Below are 24,225 nucleotides of genomic sequence, written 5' to 3' on the forward strand. Positions count from 1 at the left end.
GTATATGACTCCACTGGCCAAGGTTTACAAATACTATGGATTTCATGTCATATCGTATGCAGACGTCACACAGATCCTGATCATCATCGGCCCAGACCCTGTTGAAACCAAACAGCGTTTCTAAAAATGTATGTCTCATATTGATAGGTGAATGATCTCCAACCACCTTCAATTGAATGGTGACAAGTTAGAGATCATGCTTTTTGGCAAGGCTCAGGAGCATTGACCAAGACCAAATTGTCACGTATGGGTGGCAAATCTTTTTCTTTTCTTGGACCCACACTGTGGAATTCAATGCCACTCTCTATACGAAACGAGACTAGCTACATGAAGTTTAGAAAAACCTTAAAGACCTGGCTGTTTAACATCTAAATTTTGTCCAGTAATAGAAAACCACCGATTTTGGAAGCGCCGGGAAACCCTTTGTAGGGTAGCTGTTGCGCTCTACAAATATAAATAATAATAATATAATAATAATATATAATTGGGCACACGACTGGTGGCCACCGAACCTGGGCCCCTGCCCAATCCCCAAAGAAATGGTACGCAACCTTGGTTTCTACAAGGACAACCAATTGTCCATGAAAAACCAGATTAATCACATATTTGGTACCTGTTTTGGAGTGATGAGCAGCTTGCGGAAGGTTTTTAAATGGATTCCCACTGAGGCCAGGAGACCATTAGTCCAGGGACTTATAATAAACCGAATGAACTATGGAAATGCCCTATTGCTTTCAATTAATGAAAATCACTGCTGCCAGGTTAGTCCTAGATCTTCCGCGTAGACCTTCCTCTTCTCCTTGTTTAAGAGCCCTTCACTGGCTTCCGGTGAGAAAACAAATTCCTCCACACTTGCGCACCAACCCTGATCATAACTGCTTTTGTAAGAAGCTGAAGTCATGGCTATTTGATAACTAGCTAGCATCTCTATCAGAGCCGTCTGAAAGCGCCATGAGACTTCCAAGTGATGTGTGCGCTATACAAATGTCCCTGATGTAATTTGATATGATTTTCTCAGATAAAAAAATTCTGAGAATGTGAGTGCAGGGACTGAGGACTTCTGCCCCTTATAGGCCTTAATCCCTGCATTTGAAGCCAATCACAGGGGGTTTCAAATTATGACCTGACTAATTAATATTAGGGTAGAGAAGTTGGTTTTCATCTCCCTGTGAATGGACAATTTGTGATGTAAATGAAGGGTGTTCATACATTATTTTGCCCCTTTCATTAGCTCTATATTTATAAAGCGCTCCTATAGTTTGTGTTATACAAGTCAAATCACAGGCTGATATTTGTATATTTGCAAGGAGCGGTCACTAGTACTTTGAAGTGGTGAGGCGGGGGCAGGGTGGAACACAAAAAAAGACAAATAAATTATTAAAACGTCACTTACCTGCTCCGAAGGCTGCCGCCTTACTCCTGATCTGCGCCCCCATGGCAGGAACCTGCTGCAAACTGAGCAGGCTCCCAGCTCCCAGTCCCAGCGCTGCTCACATGATGAGAATGCTATTCCTTGGGTCAGCGCTCAGACATAGAGTGGAAGCCTGTGTTGGTTTCCCCACCCAGCTGTACAACGCAGTTAAGGCAGAGTGGGCATGATGGTTTGGCCGGCCCTCATGCATCATGCACATTTAGCAGCACCTACCACTCCCCCCTTCTCCCTGGTGATGCAGCTGCAGCGTCACTGTGACTGTCTCCGCCCCTCCCTCGACTGGCAAGACACAAAATAAAATTATAATAACTAAGTTTTATTATCATTTTATTTGTCCTTGCCCCTGCTGGCTTTCGGTGGGGCGGGGGGGGGGGGGAGGGAGGGGGGAGGGAATTGTGAGGGCTGCGAGACTCCTCCACCATAACGCAGGAGCCGCAACTGATATTTGCCTGCTTCAAATGTTATGCAGTAAACGTGGCAAAACTGTTCCCTACTCTGTAGTTTCCACTACTCTGAGTGCCAGAATGTTTAGGCCAAATTGTACTGTCTGTTGGCGAATCAACGTCTTGCTTTTCTTTTCAGGGCACCATTGTGAAGGCTCTGTTCCTCATCAACCCCCAAAACCCTCTGGGGGATATTTACTCACTCACAGAAATGAAGGAGTTCCTGGAATTTGCTAAACGGTAAGGAGTGTGCACGGTCAGCATATCCTGCATGATGTCATAGAGTTCAAGGGTGAAGAAAGACTGTCCCGATTTGAAGCATAACGCAAGGTAATTTGTTTTGAAAACAGAAAGCTATAGGCTTTATCAAATGCTACTTGGTACCATTGGGATGTCATCTATTATCCGCCTAACCGTGGCGGCAATTCCGCTGCAGTGTAGTGGTTTAGTGCAGTTGGTGGGGCCACGACGGCCAACGGACGTACTCAGCAATACGGAGGTAGTGCGCGCGACGGCCATTGGCCGTCAGAAGCAGCGAAGGGGTTATTCCTGGAACCATGCTGTTCCTTTACAGAGTACACTAATCGCAAACCATTACATTTAGTAAAGTGCCATCCATATGGTATAGTCAGCAGTAATCAGGAAAGGGAGTCCACCATGTATGCATGATACATCTATTGGTTTCACTAGGTCAATTCCGATATACACAAGTATAGAAGAAAGGGCACACATGTAATTAAAAAGAATTGTTAGTTGGTTTTCGAAGATCATCCGATCAGGCAATGTTTCTTGTCTAGATGATGTGTGGCAGATTTTTTTTCAGATTTTTTTAAAGAAGCAGTTTACTTAATTTGTAGATAGTTACGGATAAGGCCTACATAGAACGTACAGCTGTGCTGCCGGGATTGAAGTTCTACTTACCCCTATCGCCGCAAAGTTAGGCGGCAAGGAGAAATGCAAATGGTATGCCAATATACTCAAACGAACCAAAAGTTTGTGATGTGTGCTGTAATTAACCATGTGGCTGTTTACCACATACGAGCTGACACGCAACCGTTTAATCACTATTTATACTAGGAAATAATTTTCTAAATCTCTTGACAAAACATGACTTGCTGAGTTTGTGGCACAACACTTTGGAATGTCTTGAAAGGCTTTTCTTTTTGTTAAACAATTGTTATTAAAAAGCATGTAACACAACCAATGGGAAACACAGCATTCAATCATGATATGAAACCTTATCAGCAGAGAAAATGCATGGGCTGCATCAAAAAGTGATTAGTATGTCGGTCACGGATTAAATTTACCTATACTTTTCTCCACTAGGGACTGGCAGCCCTACACAAATGAACAATAAAAAGGGAGGACCTGGTGGGGCAGAGTGGTGCAGCAGACCATATTGTGTAATTGTTAGCATTAAAAGAGAGGGGATGTCTTGCTTTCTAAAGGTGTGAAAAACATTAGTGTGTCTGAACCCCGCTCTTGATAAGGATGGGGGATTGCAGTTATCTCCAGTGAACAAGGAATTCTCAGTAAGTGCGGATCATAAGCTTGCGGTGATTAAGTTACCAGAGGATGGGTGACCAGAAACCTCAGTTTCAGACCTGGTCAATAAAATATAGCACTGTATTTCTTGACTGCGGCTATGGGTCGGATGCAGAGGATGGGACAGGCAGTAGCAAAATGGTCGGATATTGTATATTGAAGTGTGTACCATTACCATTGTGGGACTTGACACATAGGTTAAGAGCAGACCTGTACTGAAAGTGAAGGAGAACATCAAACTAGCATAAATCCAATGTACAAAGCAGCTGGACAGTGTATAAATATAATAAATTCATAGATTTTTATGTTCAGTGAGAACATCTAGTATCATGACTCTGGAAGGAAGAAAATACTATGACATAGTCCTATCCTCTCAGCAGCTGGTCAAGTGTTCTTATCACTGTTCAGAAAGCAGATCCATGTGGCATAAAAAATTCAGGAGCTGATCATTGAATCTGCCATTCAGTAGTACATACAAGGTCATGTTCATACTATCTCGGCCCTTCGGTCAGTGTAGTTACTGAGTCTGCTCTCGCTTTCCTTAAAACACAGACTTTGGCATCAGCCACTGCTGTGGCAGCCATCTCCTCACATGAGAAGCTGCACTATTATGCTAAGACTCACGAATATGTCTTGTTAAACCTCAGTCTTTCTCCCTACGGGGTATCACAACATGGTCGTTACCACGACCGCGTTGTGATTCCGCATACCATTACTCAGCAAGTAAGTAAAAGTAACCATCAGCGATAGTAACCACTGGCTATTTTTTCCTCTGTATTGGCTCTGCTTCCTGAGCCCACTTCTGGTTCTGCTCCAATACCAGAGCTGACTTCCAATCCAGCAGCAAAATACACACTGGCCCCTTTGAGACTGACGCCAAAGCCACCAGCACCAGAGGAAGACCCCATTCCTCTCCGACTGAGCTGAATTAATCTCCGCACCAACTGAGGCTGTGTCCGGAAGCCGTATCCACACGTATGGCCACAATCCAAGTTAGACAGAATATATGCCTTTGCCTCAGAGCTGCACCTCAGAGCTCTCACAACTTTCCAGTTCAGACTTTAATTAGACCCAACCAGTCTTTTGAGATGATGAGGAGATGTAGGGGATTATCTTCCCCAGCACTACGATGATGACAAATTATATATGGGTCTGAATGAGGCCAGTGGGTTGGGCACTTCTCTTGAAACTGAGCAGTGTTTTCCTCATAGGCTATCAACATAAGGGAGTGCCTCCTTTGAAGCGGTAATGAGAAAGGCACCCAATGTACTGAATTTAAAACTAAGGGGCCGACAGACATTTTGCAACCTGGACAAATATTATCCAAACACTTCTATTTAGTGAAGCCCTGAATGTCACCCTTTAGAACACCTGGTCCAAGCCTTGTCAACCACACCCCTCCTCCCCTCTCCCCCTCTTGTGCACAGGCAGGTTGCCAGATGCCACATGCCCCTGCCATACTACCCTGACATCTTGACACAGCATCCTATGCCAGAAAGTTTGGGGGGCTGGCTTCCACCAGAAGGATGAACCCCACTTCATTCCTTACAAACCAGACAGGGAGTCCAAAAGAATAGTCTATTTGGTCAGTCAATAGCAGCTATTTTCTGGAGAGGTATGCCCACAACTAATGTGACAGTTAGGAAGGTCTACCCAGCATCCCAAAGGCATGTCAGGCTCAAAACATTCAGGATTTTGTAAAATAAATTGTAATTTCTCGATTACACAGCACTGGCTGCCTGATCAGAGCAGTTGATGCTAGAATGATGCTTTGGCAGCACGTTTGGATGAAGTCCATTGGCTATTCCGAGGATGTGCTGGTTATGCAATTCGATGGCTCTTATTGTTTTTGTATTCCCTCTGCCTCTCTACTTTCTACACCAGTGAGATAGTGTCCTCAACAGTTTTGTCTCTTTTGAGTTCCCAGAGTTGGGAAGAACATCAAGAAAGACCAGGTAAAAACATTGGTGTTTGAGTCATAAGTTCCTTTTTCAGCACCAGCATTAAAATATGATTTGTTACATGCTGGGGCGGTGGTCCTCAGGTTATTTTTTAACAATGTCTGGGTGCACTGACCAGTCTCAGGTTGTACAGTGATATGACCATATCAATATATTCTGTTGAGAGACAAACTTATTTTTTCTCATGTCCTTGTTCCAGGCACGAGTTGCACGTTGTAGTGGATGAGATTTACATGTTGTCCGTCTGCGAGGATTCTGAAATGTTCCGGAGCATTCTGAGTATAGAGCAGTAAGTCAAATCTTTTTTTTATGATTACTGTTGCAAAGTCATCCTGTGCCCTGGGCACCCCCCAACGTTTTGCTGACTGAAACTGGTGGTAACTGATTTTGACTGACTCTGGACTCTGCCTAACCGGTCCCAGGGCCATTGCTATGTTGAAAAAGACACATTAGAATACAGATAAAACACCTACATACACTAGGGTACACAATGGTATGGTGGGGTACCCCTGTGATTGGCATGACCTCCCCTATAGGCCTCTAGTATATAATAGGGCTGGGGGATTGAAACTACCTAGAAGTCCCCAGTACCCTGGGGCATGGTGGTTTAGAGGCCAGCAGCCTTTTGCTGCACTTGCATGTGTGCCCTGCTGAAGCCTGAGGTCAGTTAAAAAAGGACTGGCAGATAATGAATCATGACACCTGGTGGTGTGTGATGCACGTCTATCACTTTTTGCAAGATGCCCCACTTTCACAAGGCACCTCACATTGAAATTAATGTGGTCTGCAACTGGGAGCGGTCTCTTTTGTGGTTACTATATTGATTGGAGGCTGACCGCCTTCCACTACCCTACGGCCTCTTGTTCCCTCCTCAGGCTACTGCTTGGGAAGTTTGTGTTGTCCCAGTTTAAAAACAGCCTTGGATGCCAGGACTGCTTTTCAAAAGTAGATTGTGCCCAAACTCGAATTTTGGGTTTGGGGCACTGAAAATGGACAACCTACAATGTTTTGGCATATTAGGGACACCCATGGTCTCCTCTAAGTATCCCAGGGTAGGGGGGTCAGGTATTTATAAGGTACACCCTTATAAAATGAGTTTTTATGTACCTGGGTAAAATGAAATGTCACATTTCACTCACCACATTGTGGTAAAGTGCTGCTCAAATTTGACTTTGATACTAGAAGCACTGTAAAAGGAGAATCTGCAATATTTCTACAGATTCAGAACCCCTAAAGTCTTGCTTAGTTGCACATGGGGTGAAGTTCCTGTAGATATAAGGCAAGTGTGTTTTTGTAAGTCCTGGTGCTGGAAAAATGGCCCAAGTCATTTTTCCCATTGCAATTGTCCTGTTAAATATGGTAACATGGTAGAAAGTTATTGATTAATAACTATTGATAGGAGAGGGATACACATGCCATTTAAAGACTTTCCAGAATGGTATTACTAAATCCAACAATATCATATTGGTGAATTTCTCTTAAAGTGTATGTACAAGAAGTTAAAAGACTTTCTTGTTCGTAGGTGCAAATTCAGCCTTCCAGTGGTCTGCCCTGATTGGTCAGAGTTAAGTGGATTAGCTAGGCTGCCTTGAAGATGTGATAAAGAGCCCCTGGGGTTAACCAGCTCTGCTGGCAGGGCACTGTGCTGTTCCGTAGGAATGCCAGGCCAGGGCGAGGAGTCGTAAACTACGCTCTACAAAGGGAAGAGCAGATACCATTGTCAGTTACAGCTCTTAACTTCCCACCTTAGACAGATGGTAGGATTAAGGAAGGTATGAGCAGATGCAGGGGGGGGCGAGTCTAAGTAAATTAGCCATCCCAGGGGTGTGTTTTGCCAGCTCTTAGCTCTTTCGTGTAAAATCAGCCATTATGGATTTGGAAGATTTGATGCACTCTGGGACAAAATAATGCCACACTCTACAGGATGTGGTCATAACTTTGAGGAGTTACCCTGCTCCCATTGGTCGGAAGTGACCTCCTGCATGACCCAGAGAACTTGGAATAAGTATCTTATAGGGACAGAGCCCTCCAGATCTGCTGCTTGAAACTGAAGAGAATCAGAAGGGTCTGTCTGCGATTGAAATGATAGAGAAATCCACAGCACAGAAGTTGGTAGATAAAATAAATTGAGCTTTATTTCAAGCTTTGATCAGAACATCACTGGAGTGTGCCCGTCCTCCTTGAAATCCGAACTGCCAATGTCAGTAACCGGCATTCGGAATTCAACGAGAGAAAGACAGCACGAGAATGCACATTTCAATTGTATACAAGTAAAGCATTAGATATGTGCGCGCATGCAGTAACAACAACATAATAAAAAGAATACACTGTAGCGTGCATGCAAGCATGAGAATGAGCGCATGCTAAATAAAGAACATATGATCAAACAAAGAGATGCATGCGCACCGTTGAGTGACAGAACTAAGCACTCATTAAAGCGCTGAAGATTTAGAAGTGCATTTCCAAAGGCCAGGACTCTGAGTTTGCGCCTTTTTGCACCATTGGAAACTACAGCCCTGTGGATCAAACCTGCTTAAAAAGGACTAAAAAGTGGACTCCCTGCAAGCTACAGGTTACAGAGCTCACCTGGACATCCCCACAAAGAATTCCCAGCCTGGAGTACCAGTGATTTTGTCAGGGTTTTGTTCAAGTGGATTGCAGAGTTGAAGCATCACACTTTCAAGGATCCACTTGGAGATTCCAGAACCTTGGAATACGTGTTGGATACTTTGGGACCCGCAAGCAGAACTTCAGGAAGGAGTTCAAACTGGACCCCGCCTGCTGGCGAAGGCGGCACAACACAATGGTGAGATTCTCCGGAACAATTTTTAAAGGTGTGTCCCTGTCAGAGAAAACTAAATTACTAAAAGGGGCACTGTTGGTTTCTATGCACTAGAAAGTGACTAATCTTCAAAAATTCATATCTCTGGTTCCCTACAGTGGATTAATTTCGTTTTGGTGTCATTTAAAAGATAAACATATGACCTATTTTTATAAATTGGTGTTGGATTTTTATTTTGTGTTGTGTCTTAATTATTTACGGTCATGGTGTATCTGCTCACAGCCAAGCTACGAAGGGTTGAGCTTAGGAATGATTTTCTAAGACCTATTCTGAGTCCTACCATGTGTTAGTGGCTTTATTGCCAGTGGCAGACCTACATTTGCCCCTACCAAATAACCCACTTTCCAACAATTATCAAATTTCGATTTTCATGGGTACACGAGAAACAAAACCAGCTTTCCAGGCCACAATTTAAGCCTTCACCACGCAGGTCACAATTGAATCAGATCCCCACTGTAATCCAGTAAGTCAAATCGTAAAGGGAGTTTCTCTCTTGATGCAAATTATGTGGTCCTAGCTATGCGTGAGAACAATCAAATAGCAATTTAAATGTTTTTTTCAGTTCAAAAATATCTTTGTTTTCAATTTACTCCCAAGAGATGGCAGTCCCACATCTCTGTCTGTAAAGTAAAGGCACTCAGGTACTTCAAGTAGCAAAGCTACTATACAGATAGCTTTCCATGCCTCTGCCATGATAGTGCTTCTTCCTTCTTCTTCGACTGAAATGCCCATTACTTGTGCAGGAAGTGCTTTGCTCTTCTATGCTAAGTAATCATTGACTTCTCCACATCCTCTTTGAAAACGGACTCCTCTGTGTTTTGTCTCATGCAGATTGCCTGATCCTATGAGAACTCATGTGATGTGGGGCATCAGCAAGGTAAGTGACTTTTTCACAACAAATTTTATTGTATTTTCTGCCACAATATGGCCCAAAGGGACCAAATCATATGTATACATGTCAGTGTACATAAGCATGTTTTTTTCATTAGATTCCATGTACATCATAGACAATAATGCTTTGCATCAAACGAAGTGTGAAACATCCTAACTATGCTCCCTAACTTCCGCCTCCCGCACCCCAATCACCCGAACACACTATTGATCACACATCTGTCTGATGAGCCGCCATCGCCTATCCAGAGTCATGCTTGGGGAGGTAGACCAGGATACTCCGACCATCTGTACCAAACCTTGGAGTGTTTTTGTGGGCATCCAGAGCTAAGAAAATTGGTAGCTCCAGACCCATGAAAAAGTCCATGCCCAGTTTCTATGCATGTAGGAGAGGAGTTTTCCTTCCACAGCCTGGCAATGTCTCGCTTTAGATACAGGAAGAGGGCGTGGCATGTAAAATTCACTTTGAAGCTCTTGAAAGGATTTGGGAATCAGCAATCCATGACCTTCCTTAGAGAGTATATTCCAATATTATCCCATCCTTGGAACCCGGACATAGTAGGTAGTTGGGGGAGGAAAGCATTATGCCAATGCGGGGTCTCCCGCGTGAGGCAGCCCCATCACCCTATCTGCCGTAGTGATTGTATCCACACTTGAATCACCACCTGTGCCGCCAGCAACAAGGCCCGAGGCACTGGTACGCTATAAAGATACGAGCGCTCCACAGCGTAGGCTGGGTCATCTTTGGCAAAGCGGGGTCTCCCGCGTGAGGCAGCCCCATCACCCTATCTGCCGTAGTGATTGTATCCACACTTGAATCACCACCTGTGCCGCCAGCAACAAGGCCCGAGGCACTGGTACGCTATAAAGATACGAGCGCTCCACAGCGTAGGCTGGGTCATCTTTGGCACAGAATCACCAGTCGTTAAGCACCTGTAGGTACAAAACTGCCTGATAGGACTGGTTGTCTGCTAATGCATTTCCACAGCAGTAGGTGGATTGAAAAGGAGTTATTTGGAGCCTTCCGATCTGCACCTCCCCCCCATAATAAGAAGTGACTTATGCCGTGCATTCACCTGCTGGAAGCAGATTGCAAGGATTGGGAAAGAGTGGTGTAATGACGTACACTGAAGCAGGGTGTTTTTTGGGTTATCTTCTTCATTGGAGATCCTCATACAACAATGTCCTATCCACAGGGCAAGCCAGGGGTAACTGACTCTCCCAACACTAGGCAACAGAGCCTTTTGTCATAAATATTCTAGGGCACCTAATAGTTCCATAATAACACGTCAGCTGACATGCAGCAGCATAAATCTTCCCTGCTGTTAGCCTTCCCTTGTGTTCAATGTTGCCAATAAATATCCAAACAACTTAATGGGTTGACCGCCATAAGCTAGTGGCCTAATGTTGGATTTTTAGACTTTCACCTCCGCATTCAACTCCCTGTCAAATAAGATTTTCGGGATAAGTGAAATCTTTGCTCCTGTGTCAAAAAGCATTCTGATTGTACAATAATTTATTTGTAACTCATCTACAGGGCCTTTACTCTTATTCTGACCATTTTGTAACAAAATTTGCCCAAGTGCAAATCTTCGTAATTAGAATCACTCTCATCCTCTAGAGAAACCTCTTTGAAACATCTGCCCTTTTTGTTTTTTTGGAGTTCTACAAGCTTGAGCAACGTGTCCAATTTTCCCACAGTTGCTGCACTTAGATTTGAGAGCAGGACATGACTTGTCATTAGCAAGGTGACCAAACATGTCGCAACGAAAACACTTCACATTGGAGTTTCTGTTGGGTTTAAATGAAGACGAATGTGCTAGGTCACGCTGTTTCAAAGTTGTGAATAAAGATGAATGCACTGGTACACGCTGTTTTAGTTTGCGCTACTTTGCACTACGCAAATTGCACGTAGCACAGTGCAGAGACGCGTAGCGTAGCTTAGCGCGCATTTTTTTCTCGTTCGCGATCAGCAACATCAAGTTGCTGACGCGAGCGTGGAAAATAAACCACTCGGCGAGCTTCTCAACGCGGGGAGGTCAGGTTTCTCATTGCGAGTGGTCGCATATGCTCGCGACCGCTCGCAATGAGAAACTACCAGTCCACGTTGAGAAAGCTCCCGCTCGAGTAGAAATTTACTTGTGCGGCAGAAAACGACTGCTTGCACTGTCCAAGATGCAGTTTGCACTGATTGCACAGTGAGGACAAGCATCCGGCACTGTGCAATCAGTGCGAACAGCATCTTGCACAGTGCACTACGCAGTTTGCGATGCTACGCCTAGCTCGCGTAGTGCGAAGTGTACTTTGCGTAGCTACGCGTAGCACTACTTCGCAAACTACGCCCAGGGTTAGAAGCAATCCCACAAAACACGCGAAGTAACAAGACACGCAGTGGGCAGGGAATGTAAGATGCCAGTACTGCGTTGCGGGTTGCCTGTGTTTTGAAGCACAGAGAATTTCAGCAGCGGCAGTAGAAAAGCACACCAGAGTTCATAGGCTAATTTTGGGGAAAAGCAGAGCATGCACAGTACCTTAAAGTCTTGCTTAGAAGCAGAGTTGTGTTAGGACGATTTCTTGATCATGAGAACTTCTTACTAGTTGTAGAAAATTCCTGCTGAGTGGTCTTGTTTAGAGAAGGGGTGGTAATATTTCCCAGTGACGTGGTTCTACACTCATCGCCAGTGTAATGAAGTACACTGTAGCAGGGTGATTTGTAGGTTATCTTCTTTATTGGAGATACTCATACAACAGCGTCCAATCCACAGGGCCAGCCAGGGATAACTGACTATCCCAACACTTGGCAACAGAGCCTTTTTTCATAAACATTCTAGGGCACTTACGAGTTCCATAATAACAAGTCAGCTCACATGCAGCAGCATGTCAGACAAATACCACAGGTGGTTTTGTAATTTATATAGGAGGCAAGGAAGGGAGACCATCTTGAAGATGGTGGATCATCCATACAGTGACAAAGGCAAATGTGACCAGGATTTGACATCAACTTTACTTGTTCTGTCAATGGAGCCATATTACGCTCCCAAGGGATAGGTTGGGAGGCAGATAGGAAACCCCCCACATACCACAGTCCTTCTGTGGCCATGGTAAAGTCTGTTGACCATGTACCACAGTCATTTGTCCCCCCCCCCCCGTAAAAGGCAAAGGATAGATTTGTGGCAATTCATATACCGACCGGATGTTTCAGCGAACACCTGCATGATGCGAAGAAGTCGATGGACTGTTCTGTGGGGGTCTGTGAAGAAAAACAAGACATCATCGTCATACAGCATGATATGGTCAAAACCTCTCACAGATATTCAAAGCCTTGGATCTGAGCATCAATCCTGAACGATACACCAGTGGTTCCATGGCCAGGGCAAATAGGTGTGGTGACAAGGGACAGCCTTAGCGGCAACCAGTCTGATGGAAAACAGGTGAGAAACCAAACCAGCCACTCGCCCTGCAGCGGGTAGCTACGTGTATTGTAGAGATATGAAGGACAAAAATCAGGGGCCAATGTTGAGTCAGCGCAGGAGTGCAAACAAATAGGTCCAGTTGACTGAATCAAATGCCTTATCCATATCTGCTATCAGGGCGGCATAGGTGATCCACTGTGGCTATGGGCTCAACAGATATTATGGCACATCGCACAATGACTTATTTCACAAAACAGTGGTCCCAAACTTCACTATCAATTTGAAAACAGAGATACAAATAGACCAAAATTGGAATCTTTGTTCAATGTCCAGCCGGACATGTTTTAATAGTAAATATAGTGAAATGTGGCAAAATATCTGACAATTTCCAAGTGGAACACAAGCCTGTGTCCAGCTACCACATATACACAACCATAGACAAACAAACAAATGGAAGGCAGGAAAAAAGTCTGTAAATTGATCAAATTATTTTTTTTAGAACAGACAATAATTAATTGAATACACTTTCTGTGATTTCACAATAGAGGAGTATACAAATCATCAGGTGTAAAGTGTCGACGATGAGGCATGAAACCTGCCTGGTCTGGTTAGAATGACTACATCTTCCATGTGGGGCATAAGTCGATTGGCCTGGGCCTTGGCGACAAGGTTGGTTTCAATGTTTTGTGGTAAATAAATAATTAAATACCTGTTCTATTTTTGACTAGATATACAATAACAGATAGCTCAATAAATAAGAGTCAAGATTCGAGGTATCTTGAGTTTGCAGGTTTTAATACAGCATAAAGGACAGCAACAGGACAACCTGCACGGGAATAGGATGGCAGCTGCCGGGGGCAGGGACAAAGGAATGGTAACTTTTAATAACAGTGCACAAGTATATATATACTAGAACAATTGCATTACAGTTAATACAGTAGGCGTAGCAGTGGGCGGAGTTCGTAGCAGTCGCGAAAGATAAGGCTGAAGTGGGTGTAACAAGAGGCGTGTACATTGACATGTGATGTAAACGTAACAGAATATGTCATAAATGGGGTGGAAACATGGAGGGGGCTACCTAAGGAGCCGGGACCTCTGACCTAGTGGTGCGCGCAAGCTGGCAATGACGTGTTACTAGGGAAAAACTGGGGGCTATGACTTCTGCGCTAGAAGAAGAGACTAAAGTCTGGAGTGTCAGAGCGACATGTACCTAAACACTATCTAGTATCTGATGTTTAGAGAACATGTTGATAGAATCCAAAAGTTATCAGGGTAAAGGCTAACAGACTCTAAGACTGGTGCATGCATTATTCTACATGTAGTGCGTGTTGAGGAATATTAAATGACCATTAATACAGTATTTCTCTTAAATGGAGACGTAAAGGCTAGACCATGACTGAAACTATTGATGTGATTCAGTAGTTTAGGAATGCAGAGAAGGAGGGCTGAACTGATAACTAGAATCATAACATACTTTTGGCAGACTGGCAGGCAGAGCCAGGCCGAGCCGGGCACTGTGAGGCAGGAAGTAAGTGAAGGGTCAGGGATACAGGTGGGGGCTGTATCGCTCCTCAGCGAGGGTTCAGGAGACAGGAGCTGAATCTGGTGTCCGGGCCCTTTTGAGGCCGAGAAACGGGGACTTTTACTGAATTAACGTGCACACTGTGAAACGTGGCAACATAGCTTTACATAGGCCTAATACTCGTAGCTTTCACGAGAACTGGAAACTTGGCATACTAGAGTTGGACACAACTAGAATTGCATCTTTAATCGATCATAAGGGAATACATATGCATATTAATCATGCACATATACCATAAGATGGGGAACACGTAGGGACACAGAACATGGCAAAATTTACTTTTCCACATTCCCTCCTTGTCACTACGTTTCCATCAGGAAACATCAATATTCATGATACCATCTATCATTTCATGCAGCATCATTTGCTCGTCTCGAATTGTCTTGGAACGGGACTTAGGACTAGGACTGGGAATACAGGATGTAGCACAAATGCCGCAAATCGCAGGGCCACATTGTAAACAGAGGCAGCAACTGAAAATGATCATTACTGCTATACCTAGGAATGACAATACTTTCCATCCCCAGGCAGAAATTATACTCCAGAGCCAACCGGACCATGTCCAGGTGCCTGGATTCTGGTGTAACTGATGGGCAATTTTATGAAGTCTGGTTATAGCTGAATAAACAGACGGCGCGTTATTAGGAATGAAAATGCAGCAACTAGATCCGATGACTCTACATGCTCCTCCTCTATCGGCCAGTATGACGTCAAGAACGAGACGATTTTGGAGCACAACAAATCTCATAGCAGATTGCTCTTCGGTTAAGTTACCTAGAGCAGAAGTAGTCTCATTCACTACTGCTTCAAGGGTTCTGGTTAACCTACGGATTAGCTTACTATTCTGGACAGGGCCTATAAAGAAGAAGAATCCTTTATTGAAATCTTGATACTGTTCTAGAGTAGTTTCAGTTTGATCGACAATTGGGGACTCAATCTCCCTTCTATGTCTGACGTGTACTAGATGTGTGTTTCTATGATAATCGGATGGGGCTAGGAAAACTGGTGGCAGTAGGAAGGCAATGTAACATGTTCCATCCCAATCGAGGGGCAGACGAACATGTGCGGTCTGACCACAAACAAAATAAGAATGACGTGAGGCTTTGAAAATAGATTTCCCACTGTCACTATACTTGACAATAGTAGTACAATCACTATGTCCTACATGTGCGGAACCATTCTTTCGGACACATAATTCGCCTTTGACTGGTAGTACTGAAATAGCAGGTAAATCTGGAGTAGTATCAGACTGAACATTCAGGACCATAAAATTCGAAGAATAATTACCTAAATTATAAACTTCATTTTCTAGATCTAACCCTGTTCTATGGGTGAGACCTTGCTTGTCTGGAAAACATGTACTATTCAGAAGGGACATATCAGTTGAGGATGACGTTAACGTGGACCATGCTCCACACGAACCATTATGTGAAAATGGATAAGGAAAGAGTGGCAGAACTCCCTTCGGTGTCTGGAAAGGGGGGAGTCGACCACACACCCAACAATTAGTGGCATTGCTGGTCTGGTGTGAATAGTGCAACATACGGATAAACGTATTATTTCTCATAGCAAGACGATAGGACAACTCGTGAGGAGGCAGATCACTGAATGTGTGCTCTACTGTAGCATTAGAAAACTTATTTACATGAGAAATTGGAAAACATAAATGCAATGCATAACTTGTGCAGGTAACCATCAAACTCAGAAATAGAAGAAAAATAGAATAACAATACATCTGATAGAGTTTTGACTAACTCTCTCACTATGGGGGTCTATCTCATACATGTCAGAAACCTGTCTAACCGTTTCACCCGAGGGGGACTTAGACAATTAAACTGGCTGACTTATTTTACTAGACCTGAGCTTCTTTTTATACTCCTGCTGCGGAGTTTCCTCTAACAGGGGAGGCTTGGAATCAAAGTTTGTAGCGGGACAGTCCTTGAGAATAGGGCAGTCTTTAGAATTCTGGCAGTCCTTAAAAATGGAACAGTCCAATGTTTTTATGCGACATCCATGGAATTTCTTGACGTGTGACAGGTGCACCCAGCCCTTGCGGCCTTCTAGCTTCACGGCCGTGCGGGTGGTCAGAAGGACAAGTTGAGGTTGTTTCCAGCGGGGCTCCAGCGGACTTGAACGATCAAAGTTCCTAACCAACACGAGGTCGCCTGGAATGACCTCGTGTGGTTTCACTTCAGTATTGTCTGGAAATGCGGCGGCAACCTGTGAACGACAAGAGTGTAGGGCAGACATCAAGGAAGCTAGGTAATCTGTCAGCATATTACTGGAAACATCTGTAATACTTCGGGGTCTAGGTGTACCCCACATGTTCGGGGGGCGGCCGAATACGACCTCATAAGGAGACAGACCTGATCTGGAATGTGCGACCATGCGCATATAAAATAGGGCGACTGGCAGAGCTACTAGCCAGTCCACACCTTTCTCTTTACAAACTTTAGCAATGCGGATTTTTAATGTCTGGTTATGTCTCTCTACGAGACCTGCTGCTTCAGGATGGCGCACACAATGAAACTTCCACTGGTACCCTAACAGAAGGGACACATGCTTCATTAACTCAGATGAGAATGGCTGGCCGTTGTCTGAATACACGACCCTAGGGAGTCCATAACGAGGGAAAAATTCACGAACCAGCTGCTTGGCAGTGGTCGCGGCTGTGTAATCTGGAACTGGATATGCCTCTGTCCACCTGGACAAAGCGCATACAACTACAAGGACATACTTGAAACCTCGACATCGCTCCATCTGAATATAATCCATCTGGAGGACCTCAAAAGGGTGGTCAGGAGGCTGGAATCCCCCTTGTTCCACCGGGACACTTTTACCTGGATTGAACTGACAACATATCATACAGGTACGGACTTTCTGCTTGGCTGCCGCTCGTAAATGCTTGTTGAACCAAATGTTCTGGATACTGTCTAACATGGCTTTTTCTCCTAAATGTGCAGGACTATGTGTGGTATTAATAATGACTTGAACCATTGAGTCGGGGAGAAACCATGTGGCTTTTCCCTTCGTCAACCATCCCTGATCTGTCTGGACCCCTCCTTGTTCGGACCATTTCTTGATTTCATCAGGAGTAGCATGTAACTGGATATCTATGACATCTTGAGTGGGGTCCTTAACTGTCATACATGCAATCGGATCTGGAGTGTGTGTCTGTGTCATGTTAACTGGAATGTCTGGAGTCTGAGCTGTGAGCTTGGCTGTTCGATCTGCTAGATCATTACCTTGGGAAATAATGTCAGTAACTTTCGTATGTGCTTTGCACTTCATAATAGCGATAGCTGTCGGTAAATGTATTGCATCTAACAGAGCTTGAATGAGGAGACCATGCTGAATCTTGGTTCCATGAGAAGTCATAAAACCTCTTTCTTGCCAGAGCACTCCAAAGTCGTGTACGACTCCGAATGCATAACGTGAATCTGTGTAAATATTAACTTTCAGGTTCTTGGCACGTATGCAGGCTTGGGTCAGAGCGACTAGCTCTGCTGCTTGAGCGGACAGAGTGTCAATACGGTGTGTCTCTATAACTTCAGTGTCAGTAGTCACTGCATACGCGGCTACTAGTTCTCCTGTATTTGTTCTCATACATGAACCATCCACATAAAGTGTCAGGTCGGGATCAGGTAGTGGAATATCTGTCAGGTCTTGTCTTGGCTTTGTCATAGTGTTAACTACTTCCACACAGTCATGTGTGGCAGGATTTGAAGAAACTGACGGTAACAGTGTAGCAGGATTCAGAACGTTGCAGCGTCTGATTTCTATGTGTGGCTGGAACAGTGTCAGTTCATAACCTGTTAAACGTGCAATAGTCAAGTGCTGGGTCTGTGTTCGGTTTAAAAGAACTTCCACGGAGTGTGGAACTTGTACTGTCAGGGAATGTCCTAATACTATGGAATCACTTTGTCTGATAGCTAGTGCTGTGGCTGCAACTGACTTGAGGCACGCAGGCAGAGCCTGGGCTACTGGATCTAACGTGCTTGAAAAATAAGCACAGGGCTTGTACTGTCCTGCTTGATCTTGTGTGAGAACAGATAATGCAGTACCATCACGTTCTGTGACAAAAAGTGTAAAAGGCTTACTGTAGTTCGGTGTAGCTAGAACAGGAGCTTGGCATAAGGCTTTCTTTAATTCATTAAAAGCAAGTGTATGTTCAGATGTCCAAGGGAGGACAGTCGATACGGCTGCCTCCTGTGTCGTTAACTGTATCAGTGGCTTGGCTAGGAATGCATACTGGGGAATCCATTGTCTGCAATAGGAAGTGAGGCCGATAAAAGCTCGTACCTCTTTCTGTGTCTTGGGCTGAGGAAGACTCGCTATTAACTGGATACGGTCAGGTGTCAACTGCCTACCCCTCTTGGACAGTAAGTGGCCTAAATAGATCACTTGCTGGACACAGAATTGAAGCTTCGAAGGGGACACCTTGTGCCCCATCTCGGCTAGAAAATACAGAACTGTAAGTGACGCACGCTCGCAGTCACGTTCAGAACGGGCTGTGATCAGTAGATCCTCGACATACTGGAGCAGGGCAGTGTCAGTTGGCATGTGAATATTGTCTAGTTGTCTCTTAAGTGCTTGACTGTAAATACTAGGACTTTCTGTGAAACCTTGAGGAGCTCGTGTGAATTTATAGCTCCTTCCATTTAAACAGAATCCGAAAAGGAACTGGCTGTCTGGATGAATGGGGACACTGAAAAATGCGTTCTTGAGGTCTATGACAGTGAAAAACGTGGCTTCAGAATCAATGGCTGTCAATAGGGAAGAAATATCTGGAACAACTGGGTACTGGGGAATGATACATTTATTAAGTTCTCGAAGGTCAATCACTAATCGATATACTGGAGGTGCATTTGGATCAGTACGTTTCATGACTGGAATAATAGGAGAATTACATACATTGGAGTCAGTTTCTACAACCACTCCTTGAACAATGAGCTCGTCAATAATTTTGGATAAGGCTGCTACAGCCTCAGGTGGCAATTTGTACTGTCTGATTCGTGGTAACACTACACCTGGTTTGAGAGTCACACGATGGGGTGTGATTTGCATAAAACCAACATCAGTTGGACCTTGTGCCCATAGATGCTGGGGAACATTCAGTAATCTTGGATCAAAATCACGTAATACATAGTGACCCTTAAAGTCACGTAAAAACAAACGTATTCCTTCTGGGGAGCAGCAAATAACTGCACCTAATTCTTTCAGTGTCTTAATGCCTAACAAATTTTCTGGACATGACTTCGTAAGTAATAAATCAGTAGTTCGGGACAATGGGCCTACTTCTAGAGTAACTGGTTTTGATATCTCGTTTACAATAGGCTTTCCTGAAAATCCAAGGGAAACATTTCTAGAGCCTGAGAGCGGAGCCCCTGGAACCTCGTCATGACTGATAGTAGTCCTACTTGCCCCTGTATCAATCAGAAACTTTCTGTCTTTCCCTAATACTTGACTGTGAACATAGGGACCTTCTTGATCTACAGGTATCTCGATGAGAGGCAAGCCTACCTCCCTCTCTAGGCTGTTTCATGAATACGGCTGGTACTCTGGATACTCGGACTGGGCATACTGGTACATTTGCTGTGTAACATGCTGTGTTGCAGCTATAGGCTGCGGTACTGTAACTGTCTGTGGTGCATTCTGTGGTGGCTGAGAAGTCTGTGAAACCTGTTCTTGTGTAGGCGGACGTGGTCTTTCTTTAGTCTTACCGGTAGCTATGTTGTGTTTCAGAACTGCACACTCGTTTATAAAATGACCTGGCTGTTTACAATAATTGCAGGTCCCTTTAACAGGAACTGCAGGATGACTGGCTTGATTCGTACCCCTCTTCTGACTGTCTTGAGGAACAGATTGTGCAACTAATACTTTCATTTTCGTGTCTTTCATACGTTTCCTTTCGTGATCTTGCTCTTCTCTGATTCCATTCTGGTGGTACTGGAGCATCTGAAGCATTTGGGACGGAGTATTAGCTTGCCAGGTACTTTCGACTTTCAAAACTCGATTTTTAACTTGTGGACTTGAATTCTCGACTAGTTTAGTAACAAAAAGATGAGGGTATGACTCGCTACTCGTCTTCAAACCACTGTTAATACTAAAACATTTCTCGAATCTAGAATAAAAATCACTAGTATCTTCGTCTGGTTTCTGTTTACAGGCTGAGATTGCATCCCAGTCTTCTTTTTTCGTGGCTAGTAATCTTGGCAAAACTTGTATTAACAGTTCAGGTAATTCTTTACATTTATCTCCTAGACCGGTACCTGGTACACGTGTATTTTCTTCAGCTTCTAGAACTGCCCAATCTATCTTTTTCTCTCCCACCTCCCATTCTTTTTCTTTGAGTTTTTCATATATGCCCGCAGGCAACAGGACTTTTAACATTTTAATTATATCTGGATACGTGTATTCTCCCATACGGAGCATGTCTTTTAATTCACGGTGGAACCCTGCTGGATCTTTGTCGTGACAGGGAATTAACTTTTTCATCTCTAAGAGTTCCATCTTCGTAATCGGGGTGTAAACAAATACTCGTTGCATTTCACCACCCTGTGTCCTAACTGGGTGTACTTCTCGTAACGGATGCTGTCTGTCTATGTAAAACGGTTTACTTTCTGGAGGTGAGACGTGAACAAAATGCGGATTTAGGAACGTTCTATATTTGTGGCGCTGTTCTAGAATGGTACTAATTAAATCGGTACCTAGACCTTTCCATTTATACTGGAGTAACTCGTTCAGAACATCATGTAACGGACCTGGATCGGAATGCTGACCCTCATACAGTGTAATGAGGTGCTGGATCATATACATACCCACCAGTCGCTGCTCGGCTGGGGGCAGTTTCAGAAACATTTGTGCCACTATTTCGTCTGGAAAAGTGGTAGAATCAGTAGCCCATCGGACTGCTGATCGGGCTAGTTCTTGTTCATGCATGGTACTAAGTTCACTATAACCGATTCGTGATTTCAGAATGTGATCGGTAGCTTGAAATACTTGTTCCAGAGAACCTTGTTCTGGTGCTGGAATAGAGAAAACTTTCTTGTGTTCTAGGCGTAAGTGTCGGTCTGGAAATCTAGATTTACCTACATACGCTATTCTGGAAGGATTCTCGTCGTCTACCTCTTCAGTAGAAGAGTCATTTTCTTTCTCGCTTACTAGTGCTTCTTTGCGTTGTTCGTGTAACCTTATTATTTCTTTACGTATCTTCTTGTACATACTCTCTATACTACTGAGTGTCTTGTGTCTTCCCCCAGCTATATTATCACTCCCCCTTGTCAGGACTTTCATTTCGGTCGGATCTTTAGTCGGATAATCTTGTTCCCTTATTAAACAATTTATTAGAAATTTTAATAGCATAAACTGGATCTCAGATTTCCTGAGAGACATGACTTCACCGATACTTTCTGGATCTTCTCCTGTACGGATGAAACGATATATTCTGTCTAGATCTTCTTTCATATTCGGTAGGGTGTCCAAATACTCGGTCACCCGTCTTACGCGCAATGAATATATAACCATATTATCATCGCCTGGGACTGGATCATAACGGCATTCGGTAAGAGCTCGCCTGATATCTGCAACGGACTGATGCTTGGGCGTACGCTGTAACGCACGTTCATGTAACTCGGCTAATATTACACGTTTCTGTGGCGGCGGGGTACCAGGAGGACCTCCTCCCGAGGCCCCTAAACTGGAATCGTCGACTGATACTCTTCGTGCTGGCAGAGTGATCAATGTAGCGGGTACTTGTAATGTAGGCTGGACCGGGGGTACCGTAACAGGTGCTGTAACAGGTGCCCCGGTGACTGGAGGAGCAGGAATTACATTATTTACAGGAGCTGGCGGAACAGGATTTGCATATTCTGGGACTGTGTCGTCCAAATAGGACGAGAGAAAAATATCAGCTGCGGTCGGTTTGTGACGTAGCTTGGTCGGAACTAAGGGTGGCGGAAAATTACTGGATGCCTCCGGGGTTGCTTTTGGCAAGCCCTCGGCAAGAAGAGGGTACATACCCTTAATAAGGGCATTCCTCTGCCTGTCTGACTGTTCGGTTTTAACTCGTTCACCTATTTCGATTAATTCCCTTTCTTGGGCTCTTTCTGAGGATTCTCTACTTAATTCTGACTTTCTGATTTCTTTTTCCGTTCTTTTATGAGATTCTTTGCGCCATAACTCGATGGCATCTTTCTGTGACTGTCTGGCTTTCTTTTTCCATAATGCTTCTTCTACTCGCATGATGCACTCGGCATCCCATGTGCCTGATACAGGCCATCTATATTTCTCTTCTAGATCTTTAGTATACTCGACCCATAAGTCTAGATATAATATGGCACTTATGCCATGCTTATGATACATAAAATGACCGGGACTGTCCCTAGGCGGGACAGGAACTGCTTCCTCGAGCAGACCTTTTCTAGTTCTTAACTGACGTAACTTGGAGAACAGAGGCATAACGCAAACTGGGATCTAGACACAATACAATACACGACGAACACAATAATGACTGGGGAAACAACTCATTCATACCACGACATTGAAAACACATTGAAATGACATTTAAGATAACAGTTCGGACAGAAACATTACCTGGAATACTTGAGAACAGAAACACATGAATTTCTCGAGAACAGAACTTACTAGATGCACTGCTGAAACAGTACGTAACATACCGGTCTCATTAAGAGACACGTCAGGACCCGCATCCACCTAGGTGGACACTTCGTGTTGGATTTGCGTACCCAAACCCACGGACCAGAGACAAATTGATTGACCCTGTCTAGATACTACCCCAGCAACGGTACTCACCGGGCAGCAAGAACGGAAGGCCTCGGACTGGACTGGACTGCTACGACGACGGACTATGAACTTCGGACTTCAGTTACGGGTGGGCCTCCGGATACCTCGGACCTTGGACTCTCGGCTTGGGCTCTGGTCGGGACTCGCCGCGTTCCTCCACCGCCTCGTCTGGATGCTGGACCGCAACCTCCGTCTCCTCCGTGGGCCTGAGGGATACTTGAAGCAGAAATATCTGCCACTGCGCAGGATGGTTCCATCACGACTGCAGAGGATCAAGGGGCTTGCGTGGCTTCTCCGGCGCGTGGGGAAAGGGCAAGTCCCTATTCGGGCGCCATTATGTGGTAAATAAATAATTAAATACCTGTTCTATTTTTGACTAGATATACAATAACAGATAGCTCAATAAATAAGAGTCAAGATTCGAGGTATCTTGAGTTTGCAGGTTTTAATACAGCATAAAGGACAGCAACAGGACAACCTGCACGGGAATAGGATGGCAGCTGCCGGGGGCAGGGACAAAGGAATGGTAACTTTTAATAACAGTGCACAAGTATATATATACTAGAACAATTGCATTACAGTTAATACAGTAGGCGTAGCAGTGGGCGGAGTTCGTAGCAGTCGCGAAAGATAAGGCTGAAGTGGGTGTAACAAGAGGCGTGTACATTGACATGTGATGTAAACGTAACAGAATATGTCATAAATGGGGTGGAAACATGGAGGGGGCTACCTAAGGAGCCGGGACCTCTGACCTAGTGGTGCGCGCAAGCTGGCAATGACGTGTTACTAGGGAAAAACTGGGGGCTATGACTTCTGCGCTAGAAGAAGAGACTAAAGTCTGGAGTGTCAGAGCGACATGTACCTAAACACTATCTAGTATCTGATGTTTAGAGAACATGTTGATAGAATCCAAAAGTTATCAGGGTAAAGGCTAACAGACTCTAAGACTGGTGCATGCATTATTCTACATGTTGTGCGTGTTGAGGAATATTAAATGACCATTAATACAGTATTTCTCTTAAATGGAGACGTAAAGGCTAGACCATGACTGAAACTATTGATGTGATTCAGTAGTTTAGGAATGCAGAGAAGGAGGGCTGAACTGATAACTAGAATCATAACATACTTTTGGCAGACTGGCAGGCAGAGCCAGGCCGAGCCGGGCACTGTAAGGCAGGAAGTAAGTGAAGGGTCAGGGATACAGGTGGGGGCTGTATCGCTCCTCAGCGAGGGTTCAGGAGACAGGAGCTGAATCTGGTGTCCGGGCCCTTTTGAGGCCTAGAAACGGGGACTTTTACTGAATTAACGTGC

At 44.4% G+C, this 24,225-nt stretch overlaps 1 protein-coding gene across 1 annotated transcript in view; it reads left to right on the forward strand.

Annotated features, from left to right (window-relative positions):
- LOC144826356 (1-aminocyclopropane-1-carboxylate synthase-like protein 1) overlaps positions 1-24,225 on the forward strand; it is a 213,193-nt gene that overhangs the window by 144,102 nt on the left and 44,866 nt on the right. The window contains exons 9-11 of the mRNA XM_078684684.1: positions 2,015-2,115; positions 5,581-5,670; positions 9,055-9,100. Of these exons, the coding sequence (XP_078540810.1) occupies positions 2,015-2,115; positions 5,581-5,670; positions 9,055-9,100 (237 nt within the window). The remainder of the gene's footprint in view (positions 1-2,014; positions 2,116-5,580; positions 5,671-9,054; positions 9,101-24,225) is intronic.

This window comes from Lissotriton helveticus, chromosome 3_2 (assembly GCF_964261635.1).
Source record: "Lissotriton helveticus chromosome 3_2, aLisHel1.1, whole genome shotgun sequence".
NCBI lineage: Eukaryota > Metazoa > Chordata > Amphibia > Caudata > Salamandridae > Lissotriton > Lissotriton helveticus.